The 22,119-nt window shown below is 43.2% G+C and overlaps 1 protein-coding gene across 2 annotated transcripts in view; it reads left to right on the top strand.

Moving 5' to 3' along the window:
* NTRK3 (neurotrophic receptor tyrosine kinase 3) overlaps window positions 1–22,119 on the top strand; it is a 936,199-nt gene that overhangs the window by 817,129 nt on the left and 96,951 nt on the right. For both annotated transcript variants that reach the window (XM_040342395.1, XM_040342396.1), the window contains one exon: window positions 9,769–9,941. In XM_040342395.1, coding sequence (XP_040198329.1) covers window positions 9,769–9,941 — 173 coding nt within the window. The remainder of the gene's footprint in view (window positions 1–9,768; window positions 9,942–22,119) is intronic.

Below are 22,119 nucleotides of genomic sequence, written 5' to 3'. Positions count from 1 at the left end.
AGAAGAATCCAGAAGAGATAGCTTGCTCTTGGTGATGCACGGAGAACAGATGGTAGTGAATTTTTTGCAATGTGAATTTTAATGGGTATTTTTTGCAAAGTGAATTTTCACCACATTCACAAATCTTTAAAAAAAAATCTTTGCAAAGTGAAAATTCCTTTACAAATTAAACAGCCTGTTCACCTTTAGTAAATCAATCCCAAGGTCTCTAGTGTATGATCCATCTGACAGCAGTTATAACACATTTTGTGGGACCACTAGGGTTCCAGTATTCCGCTTTGGAGAGAGGAGAGATGACGACAGCAATGTGATGCTCTGAAGTTTCTCTACATTGCGGGGAAGCTTCAGATGAACAATGCTGACTGATGTTCTCATCCTCTGAACGCTCCCCTCTGTCTAATCAGGATCACAGATATTCCTCTGTGTAACCAGAGCCTACTTTATTTTGCATTTCACGGCTTACGCCCTGCTAGCACTGAATGGCATGCTACTGTCATTAGGGCTCCCGGTTCCACACAATGATTAATAATTAAAAAGAACTGCTTGCTAGTCAGCTTTCTTACTTACAATGGCAAATATTATTGATCTTTTGTTTATTAAATTACAAGCTTCGCAGAGATAACATATTGAGAATGACACAGTGAGAGTTAAAAGACAATAACGGAAAACGAACGCTACCATTACTCGCTGTTTCTTGCTTGTTATTTTGCTTCCTCTTTGATATTCCTACTAAATAATCCTCCGTTTTGTATCATGGTACGCCGCTGGGTGCTTTCATGTCATTTTACAGCACTGGCAGCTTGTGCTTTAGGGTAACGCATAGACTGGGGTGTTCTAGGAAAGTACAATCTGTGGCCTGGCACATAGCAGCAATTCAGGCTTTAGATCTTTATTCTATGATCTGTGCTGGTAACCAAATTGATTGCTTTTGGTAAGACAATGGTTTTCTTAAATAAGCCACTTATCTTTTATAGAATATTATGGGATTGTAGCCAGGCATGGATCTTTATACAGAAACGAATATCTGAATACTGTTTGTGCAATTTTTTATTATTTGCACTAATATCCACATTTTCAGGACAATCTTTTAAGGGTGTACTTTCTTATTCAAGGTCCAAACAGTACTTCTTGGACCTTGAAGACATACTGGTTGAACCTTAAATAAGGGGGTACACCCTAAAAAGTCTGGATCTTTGAGAATGTCCAAAAGGAAGCAACAGAAGGGAGCCACATATGACGTCATCATGTTGGTCCTGCTGTCAGGGGGTCAGGATTGCAGACTGGTAACCGGGAGGGTTTCTTTAATGCACTGTTTTTTATTTTGCTAATGTGAGTGCATATACAGTAATGGGATTCTATTAAAATTAACAAGCACTGTATGGTCTCTTTATTTTTTATGAGTATGTGGGATTGTGAGTACTCTTTTTCAAGTAGACCCTGACTGTAGAAAGGACCAAGGAGGCGGTATTCCCGAAACTGGCTTGGGGTGGGATTTCAGTACCAATAGCGATAACCCCCGTGCCAGACTCGGGGTCGCATCACAGTATCCAGGCAGAGAGGTAGGCCTCGTACACACGACCGTTTCCCTCAACAGAATCCATCAAGAAACATGGTGGCAGAGCTTTTTTGCTGAGGAAAACGGTTGTGTGCATGTTTTTCATCGAGGAAACTGTCGAGGAACTCGACGAGAAAAAAAGAGAACAAGTTCTCTTTTTCCTCGACGGGAGTCTCAATTTCCTCGTCGTGTTCCTCGTCGGGCTGGTTTTCAACGAGAAACACGTTTGTGTGTATGCTAAGAAACCCGTGCATGCTCAGAATAAAGTAAGAGACGGGAGCGAACCTTCTGTAAAAGTAGCGTTTGTAATGGAGATTGGAGAGCACATTCGTCACGCTGTAACAGTCTGAAAAGTGCAAATTGTCTCTTACCAAACTTTTACATAACTGGCAGTAACATGAGCAGTAACATGAGCCCCAAGGGTTGTGCCAGGGGAATCAAACTTCCCCTGCCGTTGTATGTGTTGTACGTCACCGCGTTTGAGAATGAGGAGATTTGGTCTTGACAGTGTGTACGCAAAAAAAAGCTTGTCAAGTTTCTCCACAAGCCTGACAAGGAACTCGTCGAGGAAAACGATGTTTCATTTACGACGAGTTCCTCGGTCGTTAGTACGAGCCCTTACTTACCTTGTCCCCTGGATCCTGCAATGTCTCCACGCTGTGTGAGCGAGCGGTCTCCTCGCTCGATTCACACAGTGCCGAGTGCCGCCAAGCTCAGTTCCCTGCGACGTTACGACGCACGGGGGCAGAGATCGGCGCCAAATTCAAAAAAAGGGAAAAAACACAGTATAGATACAGTACACTGTAATATTACAGATTACAGTATACTGTATAAAAAAAAAAACACCCCCTTTGTCCGTAGTGGTCTGCCCAGTGTCCTGCATGCACTTTTATATTATAAATACAGTTTTTTCTGCCTGGAAACTGTAGATTGTCCATAGCAACCAAAAAGTGTCCCTTTATGTCAAAAGTGGTTTTAGACCAGCTAGAAAACTGCGATAATAAATTAGAATCACTTGCAGAATTGAGCGATAGCGATTTGTGGGGAAATTCAAACACTGAAAGTAATGACAGCGACAATTCTGCAAGTGAGAAAATTTCAGTGTTTTTGATTTGATTACATTATTGAATATTTATTATTATTATTATTATTATTATTATTATTATTATTATTATTATTATTATTATTATTATTATTATATTATTTGTTATAATTATTTATAGTTATTTATTATATTATAATTTATGATTTTGTGTTTCAAACTTTATCATACCTGGGAGGTCTACTAGACTCTTGTTTGGTCAGATTTAAGTGAGTTATTCTTAAGAATTGCAGGCCTACAATATAAAACACCAAATTTCCATGCAATATAATGGTACCACTTTCCACACCAAAAATCTGAAAGAATCATACATCCAGGGAGGTTAAAGGCAGTTAAAAAAACAAACATGTTATACTTACCTGCTCTATGCAGTGGTTTTGCACAGAGCAATCCCAATCATCATGCAAAAGACGCTGGTATGAAGTGGGTAACAGGATTGTGTCTAAGTCCCAATTAGTACATATACCACAACTATCTATAGCCCATGGTACTTTAATGAATCACAACACCAAGGTATAGATAGTAAGAAAATGTATCACAAGAAAAGTACATTGATTGTAATACACACATTATCATACATGTATACCACCAAGGACGAACAGTGTTCATGCAGCTGAGCTGCCAAAACGGCACTGAAACCAAGCAGAGAGCCTAAACCTTTATAAAGACAGCTCTGGATTGAAGGGGCACCAATCGAAGGGCGGAGGAGAAATTCCTAACCGAGGAGAGACAATCATCCCAAAATGGGAGAGACCCCAGGACCCCCCCCCCCAGCTGGAGCTGCGCTCCTGGGCTGCCGATGCACAGGGATGGCTGTGGGAGTGATCAGAAGCAAAGAGAGCGCAGACAACCAGCCTATCCAAAGCCCCATTGTTGGTGTCAGTGGAAGAGAAAATTTCTCATTTTTTGTGTCAGTGGGAGAAGTAGTACTTCATTGTCGGTATCAGTCGAAACAATAGTGCCCCATTGTTGGTGTCAGTGGAAAAAATAGTATCCAATTGTTGGTGTCAATGGGAGAAATAGTGTCCAATTGTTGGTGCCAGTTGAAGAAATAGTGTCGCATTGTTGCAGTCAGTGGAAGGAATGGTGCCATATAGTTGGTGTCAGTGGGAGAAATAGTGCCCTGTGGATAGTATCAGCAGGAGATATAGTGCTCCATTGCTGGTTTCAGTGGCAGGAATGATGCTCTATTGTTGGAACAAGTGGAAGAAATAGTGTCCAGTTGTTGGTGTCAGTGGAAGAAATAGTGTCTCATTGTTGCAGTCAGTGGGAGGAATGGTGCCCCATTGTTGATGTCAATGGGAAGAATAATGCCACACTGTTGGTGTCAACATGAGAAAAAAATCCCCTGTGGATGGTATTAGTAGGAGATAGACTTGTACATGAAAAAAAAAATTGTTTTGTTTTGTTCAGATTCGTTAATCTAGTTATTTAATTTTGTTAAATTTTGGTTGAGTCGTTCAACTCATATTCGGGATTCATATTCGGAATTTGCTTTCTCTCTTTTCAAATTTTCTTAGAATTTACCGTTTTTTTTTTTCAATTCAAATCGTTTAAATCGATAAATTTCGAATCGGTCAAAACAACATATTTTTTTCAAATGCAGCCAAGTGAACAAACAAAGCAAACAAGTCTTCATCAAATGAGTACAATGACTCTTCAAATCATCTTTGGCTTAACAAAAACAGCTTTATTTTAAAATGGTACTCTAATAACACACATACACACACACTCTAATAACACACACACTCTAATAACACACATACACACACACACACACTCTAATAACACACACACTCTAATAACACACACACACACACACACACACAAATGGTAATCTGAGGGGAAGCTCTGAAATGAGGGGAAGTTCTGCTGATTTTATCATCCAATGATATGCAAGCAAAAATGATGTTTTTTTATTGTCCTTGCACGTCCCACTCAGATCTACAGCAACTGCACTTTCAAGTGTACTTGCAGTGCACTTGTAGTGCAAAGTGGATTTGCCTTTCGTAAATAACCCCCACAGTCTTTGATTTCAGACACATGTTTACAGTTTGAATTCAAATGGAATTCGATGTAAAATTTGATTTGAATTTCAATTTGAATTTTGGAAATTCTGACAAATTTTGCTTCATTTTTCAACATTCGGTAAACTTATATCCGAATTTCTGAATAACTAAACATTCGTCCGAATATTAATGCAGAATGAAATGAACCGCACATGTATAGTAGGAGATATAGTGCTCCATTGATGGTTTCAGTGGCAGGAATTATCCCCTATTGTTGGTACAAGTGGGAGAAATATTGCCCCATTGTTGGTGTCAGTGGGAGGAAGGGCTAGATAAAGGCAAGCAAAGGGCCTTATAAGGCCCCCCAGGCCACAGTTTTTAGACCACTGAATTAGAGTGCTGCATTAACTTTTGCCTTTTATATATGCCTAGGATTTTTATTTAAATTGTTGGTCCTGCAGCCATCTACAGTATAAAGGCTTAAACACAATTACGAATTCAAAAGGCTGAAGTGCTTGTAAAGACTAGACAAAGAAGATAACTTTTTAATTGCTGAAAAACAAGATGGAACATACTAGTGGCATCTCATTATTTTAAATTATGTATACTCCCCCTCAAAATCAGAAAACTCTGGTTGTGGAATCTATTTACCTGACTTGTACATTTATAATAATAATGATGGGATATGAAGTCATTTTATTATAGCATTTGTATAATTAACACTCTACAATGTACATTTTGTTCCAAGCATTTGATATAGAAGTGCCTCTAAAGCTGAAATTCAGGCAGATCCAATATATACAGTATTTAAAAAAAAAACAAGTGTGAGCTGTGTGTACATTAATCCAATAATAAATGTATTTTATTTATTTTGTATGCAATCAGTACCTGAATTTACGAGTAGAGTAGAGTAGTACAGTAGAGCTGCAGACCAAGAGAGGGAGAAACAGCTCAAGTAGCCAATTAGTTCTCTAGGCTCATGTGCTTACAAGAACCATGCTGATAGGTGGAGAAAGCTGAGTGACAGGGAGATATCCAATAATAGGAATGGAGCAAGAAGAAGATTTGTAGGTATTACTTACAATAAGTCCATTTATGATTTGTGGTGCCGCTCCAAGCCGAGGTGTCAAGCCTTACTGGTGCTCAGGATTACAGGGATGCCGATAGGAAAAGTGACTCATCCAGTGAGAGGTGAACAACGCACTGCACACCTGAGCCGATCCTAGTAAGGATGTGTACATGTTAAGGCCTCAGTCGCTGCCGCCCTTCAGACCACACCCCCTGACATATTTCCCCCTGCCCACAGGACTTAACAACTTTATCTGGTCAGTGGGCGTGGTCTGAGGAGCAAAATTGACTGGAGCTTTCACATGTACACATCCTTTCTAGGATTGGTTCAAGTGTGCGGTTGTTTCTTGGTTGAATGTAGGCATTACCTGTGATTATACTGTAAAGCCGCGTACACACGATCAGTCCATCCGATGAGAACGGTCTGAAGGACCGTTGTCATCGGTTAACCGATGAAGCTGACTGATGGTCCATCGCGCCCACACACCATCAGTTAAATAACCGATCGTGTCAGAACGCGGTGACGTAAAACACAACGACGTGCTGAAAAAAACGAAGTTCAATGCTTCCAAGCATGCGTCAAATTGTTTCTGAGCATGCGTGGATTTTTAACCGATGGTCGTGCCTACTAACGATCGGTTTTGACCTATCGGTTAGGAATCCATCGGTTCAATTTTAAAGCAAGTTCTCTTTTTTTTGACCGAAGGACAACTGACCGATGGGGCCCCCACACGATCGGTTTTGACCGATGAAAACGGTCCATCAGACCGTTGTCCTCTGGTGAACCGATCGTGTGTATGAGGCCCTAGTTCACCTTTTCAGAAACAAAAAATGTGAACTAACACTCTATACTCTCCCCCGCTTTGGAATCCCCACTCTTCTCTCTCTTGTTTATGCAGGGTTCCCAGAACGAATCAGAACAATGTTCGGTGGACCTGGACCGACTCTGTTTTCACCTGAATATGGGCCTCAGGAGTGCAGAAATAAGTGCACTCCTGTGACCTACAGGAGTATGGCCAAAAAAGCTTTAACTGCATCAGCTCTCCTCCCCTGCAAGACATGGTTATGCTGTGTAGCAGAGCTGTGCAAATCTCAGGACTAGAAAGACAGAAATACCAATCCTTTGATAAAACAGCTCCTTTATATGTATTTAATCGATGTATTTAGCTGTTTTTCCAATATTCAGCTTTAACCACTGGACAGCACAGTTACAGCATTGCAAAGTAATAGACTCTGGTGCCCCGAAGCAGTAAGTTTGTAAAGAAAATCAACTCACTTTATGTAGTCTCACTCTTGACAGATTTAGGGCTGGGATTAAAAATGTACTTTCACAGATCATGATCCAAATCAGCATAAAACTACATGAAAATATGATACTTAGTGAAGTGTGGGTTTCTGGCATCTCGGAGACTTTTATGGAAATAAAAAGCAATTCCAAGAAGAATACAAACTGCCAAATAAGACTGCGAGAGTCGATGCGTTTTAAGATTATGAATACAATAAATCTGAATTGTACTCTTTGGAGAGTGAGTGTCTCCAGGACAGGATGGAGCGTATTCCTAACACGTTCTAAATTCCAGGATACGGATCCGTATCTCATATGCTGTAAAACAAATGATGATATTTTTTAATTGGAGGAAAAAGTGGATTCAGATATCACTGAATGCTGGAGGAAAATGTAACTGTACATAATTCCATAGAACAGCTATGTGTTTAAAGGGTTACTTGTGAAGGGGTTTTTCAAAGATTAATACAACATGCAACAAGGGCTGACTAGTAAATTTTGGCCCAGGAGCATTTCAACCCAGAGGCCCATGGTGCAGTGACTTGGTCCCCCTCCCAGTCTCCCTCTTCCATGCCTCCTCCAGACCCTCATCGCAGGCTGAAGCACCGATCAAGGGCGGGTTGGGCAGGACAGCACCTGCTGCACCAATTCGAGGTTCTGCAATGGGCCGGAAGGGGGCGGCCGGGGTAGAGTTGCCACCTTTCTGGGATTCACCTGTATAGTCCAGGGTTTGAATTATGTTTCCCGGTTTCAGGCGGACTGAAATCTGGCCACATTATTTAGACTGGGATGTGGCTCCCCAGTAACCAAAATAGTCACACACAAATGTGTTGTCATCTGGAAGCTGCGGGAGGCTGTCTGGGGGCAGGTTCGGCATCACTGGGGGGGCAGGGTGATGATGGCAGCAAGAGCAATTTGGCCACACCAACTTTTCATTGTGGAACACTATGCGCACTGCATTACTACTCTCCTTGGGGCACCCAAAGGTGTCCCAGGCCTCTAAAGTGTTGGGGTTTGACTTGAAGAAAAGGTGGCAAGAAGAGGACTGCAGGGGGGAGCCAGGGTGGCTCAGTTGGGGCTGGCCGGGGGAGGAGAGCCTTTGATGGGCCTCGGATCCAGCCTCTGACACTGTATGCCTTAGACACAACATACACCATCTATGCCGGGTGGTTGGGGAAGCAGCCTGCACTCTCTCCTTATCCCGCACTCGGTAGGACACATTTTACTCCTCTTTAGCAGGAAGCCTTTAGGCATGACTGCTGCAGAAGCCTTAAAATGGGGAATCAGAACTACCCGAGGGGTTTGTTCTCCTGCCCCCTGGCCCAGGTCACCCTTGACATGCAAGTTACATATAAGTGAGAGTAATATCCGCGCTTGGTAAGAACAGCAACAAAAAAGCAGCTAAGCACTATAACCCAGATATTTGGGCACAAGAACAAAATCTGTAATAAAAAGTGCAACACTGCACTTTTTATTATGTATTATGCAAGTTACATATAGCTCAAGAAAATTAGAGAACAAACACATTTAAGAATTATAGTTATAGTCGTGGCGCACACCTGACATATGAGTCAGGTTATATTTAGATGATTCTTAAAGCCCAAGTCCAGGCAAATAAAACAATTATAAAACCAAATCACACTTGAGGCATGGGGACCAAACACCTCACACCAGCACAGATGTAAGATGTAACCAGCACGTGGAGGGCCCTGGACAGGCCAGGAGGCCAGGTAAGAGTAGACCTGCACCCAGGAGAGTGGGTTGTAGTCTTTATGACCGTTATGGAGGTAGGGGCTGGGGCAGATTGCAAAAGGCCTTAAAGGCCAGGCCAAGAGTTCCCTGAGTGAGGCTATTCCCCTGGAGGGGCCCAGGAGATGTGTTCATATGGGGGAGGTGTCTAAAGAGATCCCAGTACTGTGAGTACTAATGACCCTGGGTGGAAGGAGAGACCGTTATGCCGTATACACACAATCGGATTTTCCGTTGGAAAAAAATCGAATGTTTTTTTTCGACGGAATTCCGCTCAAGCTTGGCTTGCATACACAAGTTCACACCAAATTCTGACCGTCAAGAACGCGGTGACGTACAACACTACGATGAGCCGAGAAAAATGAAGTTCAATGCTTCCGAGCATGCATCGACTTGATTCTGAGCATGCATGGTTTTTGGTGCAAGCACTAAAAGCATACAGACGAACGGATTTGAGAACCTGCTCTCTAAGTCCATTGGAAATTCTGACAGAAAAAGTCAAATGGTCGGAATATCCGACGAAAAGCTACTGCAGACTGTCCACCTAATGTGACTATATATTGTCAAGAGACTCTGGAATGTATGCTGATGTGATGTGACCGTTATGCCATTCCCTGGATTCCATCAGTAGAGTACAGCAATTCTACTCATGTGAACTATGTTTGGACATTCCTTCCTTGGGATATAAAGGTCAAGGGCTGGGAATGTGATGTGGAGGCCTCTGGCATGGAGTGGGGCACAGTGTGGTGGAGGTTTTGGCCTCAGGAAGTGGGAAAGTGTTCTAGCAAATGCAGGAATGTGGCAGGAACTTGTGCCCTTGCAGCCATTATCAAAATAAAATAACATTTTATAACAATTGCAGCAATGCCACATATGTTTATGCTTTTTGTTGTTTAAACCCATAGCAGGGCCTAGAAAAAATGTGTTGTTTCATGACCCAAGAGCCTATTTTCTGAATACATCCTAATAGGTGATCATATTTACTTTTTTTGTCTTTAAGGCCTTAAAAGACCCGACATCAGGAGCCCGCAAGGACTTCCAGAGAGAGGCGGAGCTTCTTACGAACCTGCAGCATGACCACATCGTTAAGTTCTATGGAGTATGTGGTGATGGAGACCCACTTATTATGGTGTTTGAATATATGAAGCATGGAGATCTCAACAAGTTCTTGAGGTAAGCTCAATTGCAGAGGTAAAGCTAAAGTATGGGCAAAAAAGTTTTTTGACCATTTGTACTGTATGAGATATATCTTATCTTATCTTATTTTTAGGCTTATTTTACGCTTGTGGTTGGGGGCCTGTATAAACAAGTGGTTGAGCTACATTTTTATTACCCCCCAACTACTCCTGCCTTAAGTGTTACCAAACCCAGGAGCTTGTATTCACTATACAGGGGGTCCCCAACTTACGAACACCAGAGTCACGAATTTTTCCTACTTACGAACCGGCGCGGCAGGGACCCTCTGACATTTTCCATGGACCGTCTGCTGTTCTGTGCATGTGCGGGCAGACGGAGCATTGGGACATGTCCATAATTGGCTGCGCATGTGCAGAACGGCATTCAACAGAACATCGCAAAACATCGGAAATGTCAGTAATTGCCAGTCTGCGCATGCGCGGCCGACTTATGAACATTTCCGATCTTCTACAAACATGAGGAATGTCCCTAACAGGTTTGTAACCCGGGGACCCCCTGTATATGGTCTTCCACAGTACACACAGAACATGAAAATGCAATTATTTTATTAAAGATAAGCTGCTAAATACCCTTTCTCATCAGCAGTATAAGGCAGTCTTGTTGTGACTTCTACCAGTGCCCGTCTGAGCATTGGTTAAAGCTTGTAGGAGGAGTTTTTTTTTTACTGTCCTATGAGGTTTCATGACCGCTGACTTTCTGTCTGGACAGTGCTGATTAGCCCTGAGCTGATCACACGCACCCTCCCAAGAAAGAGAAAAAAACTCTCTAGCAATATACACAAAACTAAGCATGTGCAGAGTGCCTCCTAGGTCTCTGTTCTATCAGCAGATAGATTGGGAACAGTAAAAGAAGAGGATCAGAAAAGACAGGATCAAACAGCCTTTTTACACAATGCAGAGGATTAACCCCTTAGGCTCCACAGTGAGTATAACAAACATGCTTTATCGTATATAGAGACTGATTTTTCTGTTGTAGGTTTAGTAACACTTTAAGATGCAAAGGCAGCAGATGGGGGTATACACAAAGCAGTATATAAACAAAAAAGTCAGTTCTGCTATCGACACATCACATAGAAAGCAAGGCTCCCTGGGGCTCGATCCACAGTCGATGGCTGAGTAGAGTAATGAGGAAAAGATGATCCGCATTCCGGTCGCTGCTTTTAAAAATTTGTAAGTGTTTATTAACAAGCTCATTTTTAAGAGCAATGACTGGAATGCGGATCATCTTTTCCTCAATACACAAAGCAGTGCAGCATTGGAAAACAATTTCACCTGTCACGTTTGACAAGTACCACCCACTGGACATGACCTTGTTAACTGTATAGGGCTGGAACCCACAGGTGGTGTGCTGAGTGTGCCTGGGCACACCCTAATCTGTAAGTGAACATCCTTTATACCCCTTATATCCAGCACCCGCCCAATCAGTCCTGAAGAAGCAAGCATATCTTGCAAAACGGGTTGATGTTTTGAGTATAGGGCTACACACAAGCAGCATTTTCATTGAGGTATGACCCTATTGATGGACTCTTATATATCTCATTGTACATCACAATTTTCTTGTCTCCATACTAAGATTGGGTATCTGTTGACTTGTTGCTTTATGGGGGGTGCCTTTCAATCTTCCCCATTTTTTATGAATGTTGCTTTTTAATGTATATTTACTGCCTCATGCTGTGCCCATAAAATCTGTGTTTTGAGAAGCTGATTCAGCTTCTCTTTTTTTTCACTGTTATAGAAGGTATTCTTTAGAATTATACAAAATACCAGTAGTTGATTATTAAGGGCATATGAGGTACTTTTTTAATGCATTTAACCACTTGCCAACTGCCGCATATATACATCGACAGAATGGCACAGGCAGGGAAATGGGCGTACAGGTACGTCCCTTTGAATTTGCCGCTTTGGGGGCGAGCACACACGCTCACCGCGTGAGCGTGCCCATGGGTCCCACAAACTCGATGTTCACCGGCGGCCATGTGATCGTGAGATGGAGAGACAGAACGGGGAGATGCCTATGTAAAAAAGGCATTTCCCTGTTCTGCCTAGTGACATGACAGGGAGCTACTGCTCTCTGTCATCGGGAGCAGTGATCGCTGTCATGTCAGTGGTAGCCCATCCCCCCTCCCCACAGTTACAATCACTCCCTAGGACACACTTAACCCCTTGATCGCCCCCTAGTGTTTAACCGCTTCCATACCAGTGTCATTTACACAGTAATCAGTGCATTTTTATAGCACTGATCGCTGTATTAATGACAATGGTCCCAAAATAGTGTCAAAAGTGTCCGATGCGTCCGCCATAATGTCGCAGTCATGATAAAAATTGCAGATTGCCGTCATTACTAATAAAAAAAATCATAAATCTATCCCCTATTTTGTATACGCTATAACTTTTGAGCAAACCAATCAATATACGCTTATTGCGATTTTTTTTTTACCAAAAATATGTAGAAGAATACATATCGGCCTAAACTGAGAAAGACATTTGTTTTTAATAAATATTTTTGGGAGATATTTATTATAACAAAAAGTAAAAAAATATATTGCTTTTTTTTCAAAATTGTCGCTCTATTTTTGTTTATAGAGCAAAAAATAAAAACCACAGAGGTGCTCAAATACCACAAAAAGAAAGCTCTATTTGTGGAAAAAAAAGGACGTCAATTTTGTTTTGGAGCCGGGCTGCACGACCGCGCAATTGTCAGTTAAAGCAACCCAGTACCGAATCGCAAAAAGTGGCCTGGTCTTTAACCAGCCAAATGGTCCGAGGCTGAAGTGGTTAAAGCAACGCAGTGCCGTATCGCAAAAAGTGCTCTGGTCAGGAAGGGGGTAAATTCTTCCAGGGCTGAAGTGGTTAAAGCTGAATTCAGGATATGGCAATTTTTACATATTTGCATTGGCCTAACTTGTCCCAATGTAACTATAGCCAGCCATACAGGAATACAAATTCAGCTAGTTCAGCAGGGACTGGCTGAATTTTGATCCATGTATGGGTACCCTGATTGTACACAAGTCGATTTATCGATTGACTTGTGTACAACCAGCCTGTTTTTTTTTTCCCTTATGGGTCAGTGCCACTAGCTATCAAGTTGAAAATTGGCTTGGGTAGAAAGGGGTTGAACGTTCCCTGGTGTTGAAGTGTTAAAAAGTGGAACATAATTGTATCTGAGCAGCACACACTGAAAACACAATTTTATTCATTTTTAATATGCAAAATAAACTCATCCATGCTTTATTTTGTTGAGAAATCACTTTGAAGAACACCCCCAAGTATTTCTAGCCAGGACCATCTTGAGTAGGGCCAGATTCGTATACCATTTACTTCCTGTAATCCATCTGTCCTTTTGGTCTGGCATGCAGGCAGGAGGGTGTGCTTAGCTATGAAAGCCCCTCCTCCCCTCCAGATGAAAAAAAAATGCCCATGAAGACTCCTGGGATGTATGACATCATTTTTGCCTAGGCCAGAAACCCGTAACGGAAGAAATGTAAAAACAATAATATATACTCTCATGTATTTACTAATGCTATCACAATAGGGATTACAAATTGTTAATTTTGATTAAGAGAGTTTAGTTCCGCTTTAATGTTTAGCTCTATTTTAGGCTTAGTTGCAAAAGTTCATGAATACATAATCACAAAGCAAAGGCAGACTAGAGTAAACACATGGGCTAGCACAAAGGTAGCTGAATAAAAGACTAACACACCAATATAATCCAACACTTCTTTATTAGTGGTAAAAATCGGCCACGGTGTTATGATAAACGGGGGGTTACAATTTTATTAAAATAAATAATTAAATAATAAATAAATAAATAAGCCATCTTTGGCTAAGATGTTACAATAACAGGTGTCCATCCAGCAAAGCTGGACGACTACTCCCCACCGGCCGAAACCTGCTGAGCATCAGCCGGTTGAGGCCCCCCCAACACCGTGGCTGATTCAATCAAAGCTTGCAGTCCCATATTGAAAATATCCAGGCCAATTGGTGATAAATGAACCTTATCGTTTCTAAACAAACCCGGAATAAAACCCTCCAACTCCGAATGGCGGAGAGACACCCCGCCGGTCGAAGCCAGAAAGCTATGGATAGTTCTATTCAGTCTCCTCCGGATCCTGTCTAAATAAAACAGGCCACCCGGGGGAGACCACAGCAATCTGGGAATCATTTCAGAAAATGCTAAAATTGCAAAGGGGAACATTAGCTGTATCAAATTAATATCCCTCTTCATCTCACACAAGAGGACCCATGTACCCATTTTACCCAGGTCATTGCCGCCAGCATGGATGACCAAGATTTGAGGGGTTGGCCAGATGGTAGCTAAATATTCTAGATGATCTTTAACTTGGCGCCATCGTAGGCCTCTAATACCTGACCATAAAATTAAGAAAGAATTAGTATCAAGACCTAAATTGGAGGAGTAAGATCTGGAATCTGAATGCTTGGCGGCCCAGAACACGTATGAATGTCCTACAATCCACACCACCTTCCTGGAAGGATCTGAAAGAAAAATCACAGTATTAACAGGTCCGGGCGCACATACAACTTATATCTAGAACTATCCCAGCGACCAATAAGTTTTAACTTATCTTCAGAAAAACCCAGAGAGCTAGCTGTGGTGGCCGCCCCGATCCTAAATGAGTGGGAAGAAAAACGAAAACCCGACAGATTCAAATGTTTGAGACAAGAAGAAAAAACCGCCGAAAATTGGAACCTGGTCAAGGGGGATAAGTCATTATGCACAAAGAAAGAGACTGGGGAACTGGGCCTGACAAGAATATATTCTCTAACTAGCCGAACAGGGCATAAGGCTCCGATAGGCGAGCTGGATAGAGAGAGCCGCCGGCCTCTACCGATCGGGAAAGACTTGGACCTACAAATAAAAACATACAAACAACCATCACTGATATACACGTGATCCGCTCTAAGGAAGGGCAAGGAACCTTTGTTAGCGGCCGTAAACTCACCAATCCTGAGAGCTCCAAAGAAAGCCAACGAAAATGCAGCACCAAAAAGAGTAGCCTCGAACTTAGAAGAGCATACCTTATCCAGCGAACCAATGAGGTCTACCAGCAGCGGAATTGAGATGGGGCGCCTGATGTCGATAGAGGGATTGGATCTCCTGAAACCTTTGAGCACCTGGGACACCTGAAAAAATGAAGTTAGGGCTGGACGGCCAGCAAATTTTAGAAAGAAGGAAACCCCCGCTAGAATCTTGCTCACTGACGCTGGACTAAGGCTAGACTGAATCAGGGAAGACAAAAAAGATAACGCCAAATAAGAACTGACATCCATAGGATCCATACCACCATTATGACAAAAGGAACACCATCTGGACCATGAATTAACATAGTCTAGCCAAGTCTTACTCGATACCGAATTCTTAAGGTTGTAGAGTATCACTCCCATATCAAGCCCCAGAGGAAATCTGGGCATGGGGTCCCCTGTTGATCTGCATCCGGAGCCAACTCCCGAAACCTCTTCAGCTGTAAACGAGATAAGGCATCGGCGATGTTATTATGCACGCCTGCTATATGCTCAGCTTTTAACCATATATTAAAGCGCATGCAGTGTAACACTAAGAAACGTAATAATTTTAGCACTGGATCCGACTTGGAAGACAGAGCATTAACTGCAAAGAACACTCCTTTGTTATCTGTGTGCACAAGTATTCTTTTGTTCGCAAAGGCATCCTTCCAAATTACCACCGCCACTATGACTGGAAATAATTCGAGGAGAACCAGATTCTGCAAAATTTCTTCTTGTAACCAACTCTCATGCCATTCAACCGCACACCAACGACCATTCAGGAAGGCACCGAAGCCCACTGACCCAGCGGCGTCAGTGAAAAATTCTAACTGACCGCTGGTCTTAAACTCCTGTTGCCACACTGTAGCACCATTAAAATTGCTTAAAAAAGCATTCCAAATCTTAAGATCTTCTTTAATGCTTCTAGATAAGCGGATATGAGCATGTGGGTTACTTAAACCCCCGATAGACAAAGAAAATCTGCGGGAGAATACTCTGGTCATGGGGATGACTCTTGCTGCGAATGCAAATAGCCCCAGAAGAGACTGGGCTTCTTTTAACAAGACTTTCCTTCTAGATAGGAATGACTCAATTAATGACCTCATCTTCTGCAATTTTTGATTCGGCAGCCTAAATTCCATGCTCTCAGAATCGATCACTATGCCTAGAAATTCTATCGTCGTGGAAGGAAAACAAGTTTTTTCTTGTGCCAGAGGCACCCCAAAATCCTTACATATCCTACAGAAAGACTGCAAAGCCTCATGGCACTCGTCGGATCCGCTTGCCCCTATGAAAAGAAAATCATCTAGATAGTGGAGGGAAGCCCCATGCGGGAAACTATCGGAGAAAACCCAGTGTAGAAATGTAGAGAAAACCTCGAAGTAGAAACAAGATAGAGAGAACCCCATGGGCATACATTTATCGAAGAAAAATTTTCCTTGAAAATGAAAACCTAACGAGTTAAAACCCTGGGGATGCACCGGTAGAAGGCGGAAGGCCGACTTGATGTCTGCTTTCGCCATCAAGGAACCTTGGCCCATTCGCCGCAACATGACCAGGGCCTCGTCAAAGGAAGAGTAGCAAACTGGAGCTAACACCTCAGCAACCTCGTCATTTAACGATGCCTTCGGAGGGTAAGAGAGATGGTGAATCATCCTGAAAGCACCAGTCTCCTTCTTGGGGACTATCCCTAAAGGGGATAAGCGGAAATTCAAAAAGGGGGGGCCGAGAAGGGGCCCGCAATCCTGCCGTCTGCCAACTCCTTCGTAATTTTTTCCAGCACCACACTCTCGTGCGTGCGAGCCGACAATAAATTTGGAAAGACTTTACAGCCTGAACCTTGAAAAGAAGGTACTAAGAACCCTTCACTGAAGCCCTCCACTAAGAGAGCCGCCATCCTGTGGTCTGGGTAACGGTCTAACCACGGGCGCATTCTTATTAGGTTCACTGGCGTCAGTGCCCTTTCCATGCAATGCCTGATAGGTGGATGCGGATGACTTACGAAAACACCTACAGGCTGGGTGCGTACCGCTACAGTATGAGCACTCGTGCTTATATCTACAATTCGTGAGGTACCTGCACTGGCCCTCATTAAAGGCAAAGCAAAGGCCCTTACGCAAGGTAGACTGAGCCGGGCTGGCCGGTGGTCTAGCGGTGAACTGCGGTTTAGCCGGCAACATCAGGTTGAGCCAAAGGCCTACGTCCTTTGATCCCCAATTCAGCGAGGGGTGAACAGCCAGCTTCTGACGAAAGTTTTCATCATATGTGAACCAAGCTGATCCGCCGAAATGGCGAAAAGCCTCAGCTATTATGTCCACATGCTGGAACAGGCCGGAACACTTATTAGGGAAATGCTCCCCCATTACTGCTGCATAAATGCAGAATGCTTGTAACCAGTTCTGGAATGTCCTAGGGACCGCCCGTCTCCTATCTTCTTCTCTGTCACTAACTGGTTTATCTGTTTTTGCAAGGAACTCCTTAGAAGCGGGCAGAAGTGACAATAAGTCCACAAATTCACCCCTCCAGATTTTTTCCTTAACCGCCTTAGGTAGGTGAAAGCCCAGCGGGGATAAAACACACGGAAGAGGTTCCTTAAATGATGATTCCCCAACTGTCGTCGCTGACAACCTGAGGGGAACCGCATGGTTAATTACATTTGGGCGACTGACATTTTTAAATGGAGCCACTCTCCTAGAATCCTGCATAACAGGGCCAGCTACATCTTGCCATACAGCGCCAATATCGTCCATACATTGTACCTCATAATCCTCCCTCACCTCCCCGTCATGCAAGTCATAACTAGCACCAGCCACCTGTGCACTCTGATAACTCCCAGCTGCGCTTTTACTTTGCAGCTGCGAATACTGTTCAGCACCAAAAACTCTTTGTGCCCCTGACACACCTGTACCCGCACCAGCCACCTGTGCACACTGTAAAACCTCATTAGCACCACTACTATGTGCCCCTTTAAACTGCTGTAAGACATTTGTTAAAGTATCCACTAAAACATTAAACTGTGAAGCCGCAGGTGACATACCTTCTCCATCACCCTGCACTGCAACCACCTGCTCACTCGCCTCCATAGCAGGGGGGGGGAGTAGCTTTGCACCCCCGCTTCCGGAGTGCCCCTCTTGTCACAGGCCTGCCAACCTTCCTCTGACCGGGTTGCTGAGGGGCGGCAGCCGCACTCTTGCCTTTGGGCTGCTTTCTTGTCCCACTTCCAGCTGCCTTGGAGCCTTTTGTTAGCACTGGGGGGGCGGGAGCAGGGGGAGCCGTGACACTCTCCCCCCTCAGGCACTGTCGTAGCCATTCCTCACCACCGCTGCCCTCTGCTTTCTCAAGCAGCTGGCACAATAGTGCTTCCCGGTCTCCAGGCGCGCGGCGCTTCATGATAGAAGCTGTGCGCGCTGCTTCTGACTGGAAGCTGACAACTTCCCGCCGCTCCGTGGACCTTATATAGCCTCCAGCGCGGGAGGCTCGGCGGCGCTCAGCCAATCAGCGCTCTTCTTCGACAGCCAATCCGCGGCTGTTGCTGCCCGCGGCGGCCCGACCTGGAAAACAAAGGGGACAGGCGAGAAGGCTGTCGTGTCCCCTTTGAGCTCGCCCATGTTGGTACAGCTTAACGCTGTGACCCGTCATTAAAGCGGTCCTCCACCCTAAAGTGGAGTCCCGCTGATCGGAACCCTCCCCCCCTCCGGTGTCACATTTGACACCTTTCAGGGGGGAGGGGGGTGCAGACACCTGTCTAAAGACAGGTATTTGCACCCACTTCCGGCCACACGCTACGGGCGAAAGACGGGCATTCCGTCACATCCCGTCTGTCGCCCGTTGTGTGCTGGGAACACTCGGCTCCCAGCACACAGCGTGTGAGCCAATCGGCGGGCGCAGCGCAACTCGCGCATGCGCCGTAGGGAACCGGGCAGTGAAGCCGCAGCGCTTCACTTCCTGGTTCCCTCAGCGTGGATGGCGGGGGGAGCAGCAGAGTGACGAGCGATCGCTCGTGCTCTGCTGCGATCGGCGCTGGACTCCAGGACAGGTAAGTGTCCTAATATTAAAAGTCAGCAGCTGCAGTATTTGTAGCTGCTGGCTTTTAATATTTTGTTCCCATGGCACATCCGCTTTAATACATTCTCTTCATGAACACACATACTTTTTTTTTTTTTTTTCGCCTCAGAGAACTGTCAGAAGACTTAATCAGTTTTACGTTCATTCACAGTCTCCATCTTAGTTCACATCATAGTTGGAAATGCTTCACAACTTTACTATTACATATATATGTTTAGATATAATGAGCCTATTCTGGCCCAGAATAAATATACAAAAATACAAAAATGCATTAATTTCCATTTATTAAGAAAAAAAAAACACCCTAGCCCACCCCCTAACCTCTCCCCAGCCAACCCACCCTCCTCTCTCCGACTATCCATCTCATGTTGTGTCACCCTTTGCCTATTGCCCTTCCTACTCTATATCATCCTGTCTACAAAACTTGTGAAAGCTTATATTTAACCCAATCCTGACATTTCAGTTTAAATCCCTCTTCTCCTTCCTCCCCCATGAACCTGAGCTGTTGGGGTCTTAGGATCCCTCCACTGTCTGGGAATCAGGCTCTTCGCTGCATTTAGTACATGAGGAAGCAAGGTTCTCACAAACTGTTTAATAGGCATTTTTGTCCCATGGAACAAACAGACCCACGGGTCAGCAGGTATTTTAATTCCTGTGATTTCCTCGATTACTATTAAAACTTTATTCCAGTATATTTTAATTTTTGGACAGGTCCACCATAGGTGTGACATAGTTCCCAGTTCCAAACAGCCCCTCCAACAAAATTTGGAGATTTCCCTTTGGTAGTGGTGTGCTATGTCCGGGGTTATATACCAGCGTGCTAGGCATTTAAAGTTAATTTCTATCAGCGGGCAATTAGTTGATGTCATGTGCGTCATCTTTAATATTTTCCCGACGTCTATCTCAGTTTCACCTGTTTCCAACTCCTCTTCCCATTTTTTAATATACGGAGGTAGCCCCAAATTTTTTAATCCTGTCAGTATTTTATAAATCGGAGAAATCCCGCCCCTCCCGTTCGGCGGTGAACACAAACGCTCTAATGGGAGCAAATTTCCCTCTGACCTAATCGGATAAGGGAGGGATTCCACGAAATGTTTCAGCTGAAAATATCGCCACCTATTCAGCTCAAGCATTTCTTTTTTTTTACTTAATTCCTGATAAGTGCAAATTTTACCATCTTTTAATATGTCCCTGAAGCCTCGTACACACGACCAAGGAACTCGACGGGCGAAACACATCGTTTTCCTCGTGAAGTTCCTTGTTAGGCTGTCGAGGAACTCGACAAGGCAAGTTTCTCCATTCCCGTCGAGGAAAAAGAAGACATGCTCTCTTTTTGGCTCAACGGGATCCTTTACAGTTTCCTCGTCGAAAAATGTACACACGACTGGTTTCCTTGGCAAGTTTCTTGCTGATTTTTGCCGAGAAACTCGGTCGTGTGTACGAGGCCTGAGTTGTGCATCTGTTTTTTTTATCCAATTACCGAACAGGCTTACTTTCCCAGGTGCAAAATAATTTGTATCAATTAATGGGATTAATGGGGAATTATAAACACATTTTTCTTTTTGTGTACCCTATCCCAGTTTAGTTCCGCTTTAATGTTTAGCTCTATTTTAGGCTTAGTTGCAAAAGTTCATGAATACATAATCACAAAGCAAAGGCAGACTAGAGTAAACACATTAATACATTCTCTTCATGAACACACATACCTAACAGAATTATTAAAACTGCACTGAACAGATAATTAATAGGGTTTCCAAGCACTTGCTTTGATGGTATTCTCTTATTACATAGAAATCATGTTTTTAAACTTGATATGGAGTGGTACTTACCTCTTCAAATAATTATGAGTGTTGCTTGCTGGTATTTAGTAAATTGGACCCTTGATATTTTCCTTGTTTGGAATGATAAGCACATGCATAATTGCACAAGAAGCCGTAACATTACTACACTGCTCTGCGGTTTTCACATCATTTGTAAATATATTAATTTACATGTTTTTTCTTCCTTCGTTTTAATGAAAAATAATCGAATACAACTGTTTTTTGACTCTAACGTAGAGTAATTAATCCCTAGGTGTCATGAGAATGTTCTAATTGACAGTAGTCTCTATTTTAATCAGTGATACGCTAGTTATATTGTTCTCTATAACGTCTTTGGTTAGGTCTCATTTTTGTGGGATTGTAAGGTGGGATAAGGTAAAACAATTAATTTGTTGTTGTAAAAAATCCCTTGAGATGAAAACAATATCTCCTATTAGATATTAATATATTAATATTTTTGTCGACATCTCTAAGCAGTTAAAAATAAGATTTGAATCAAGAATTCCTTAATTTAGTTTTTTAAACAAGTTGGAAATTGCATTTGATATAACCCAACCATTCTCAACCAGGGTTCCTCCAGAGGTGTCTAGAGGTTCCTTGAGTTGTGGCTGATTGACCTCCCAATGATGGTGCCTGAATAGTTCCGTAGCTTTTGCTGCAAAGGGCATTGTCCGTGAACTTGGTATGCATACACACGGTAGGACTTTTTCAGCCAACAAACAGGAACGTAGTGACGTAACAGACGTACTACGTGGTTTTTCTGCTCTTTACCTCTACCCTTTGGGCAATTTCTGCTATTGTTGTCTGATCTTTAGCATTGGTTCTGAGCATGTGTGTTTGTACTTTGGACTTTAGTCCGATGGACTTGTGTACACATGATCGGATTAGCCGACATAGGACATTTGTTGCCGGAAAGTTTGTCTGCTCACACAGCGAACATTTGTCCGATGAAAAAAGCGAAAAAGTTTGTCCGATGGAGCATACACACGGTCGGATTGTCTGCAAAAACAGGTCCCCTGGAGGTTAGTTGTCAAAAAGCCTGATCGTGTGTACGGGCCTTAAAGGTAGCTTTCTTCCCACTGGCCAACAATACAAACTGCAGTTTTTACACTGACCCCAAATGAATTTGTTTTAGCTGTGGTTCCCCAATCCATGAATTTTATTTAATAAATAAAAAAAGAACTACGGGCCAAATCTTCGAAAGAGATACGCAGGCGGAACTGCTGTTCAGCCTGCGTATCTCTGTGC

This window comes from Rana temporaria, chromosome 3 (genome assembly GCF_905171775.1).
Source record: "Rana temporaria chromosome 3, aRanTem1.1, whole genome shotgun sequence".
NCBI classification, from domain to species: Eukaryota; Metazoa; Chordata; class Amphibia; order Anura; family Ranidae; genus Rana; species Rana temporaria.
The sequence above is the reverse complement of the archived record's forward strand: the minus strand, read 5'-3'. Positions and strand labels throughout refer to the sequence as shown.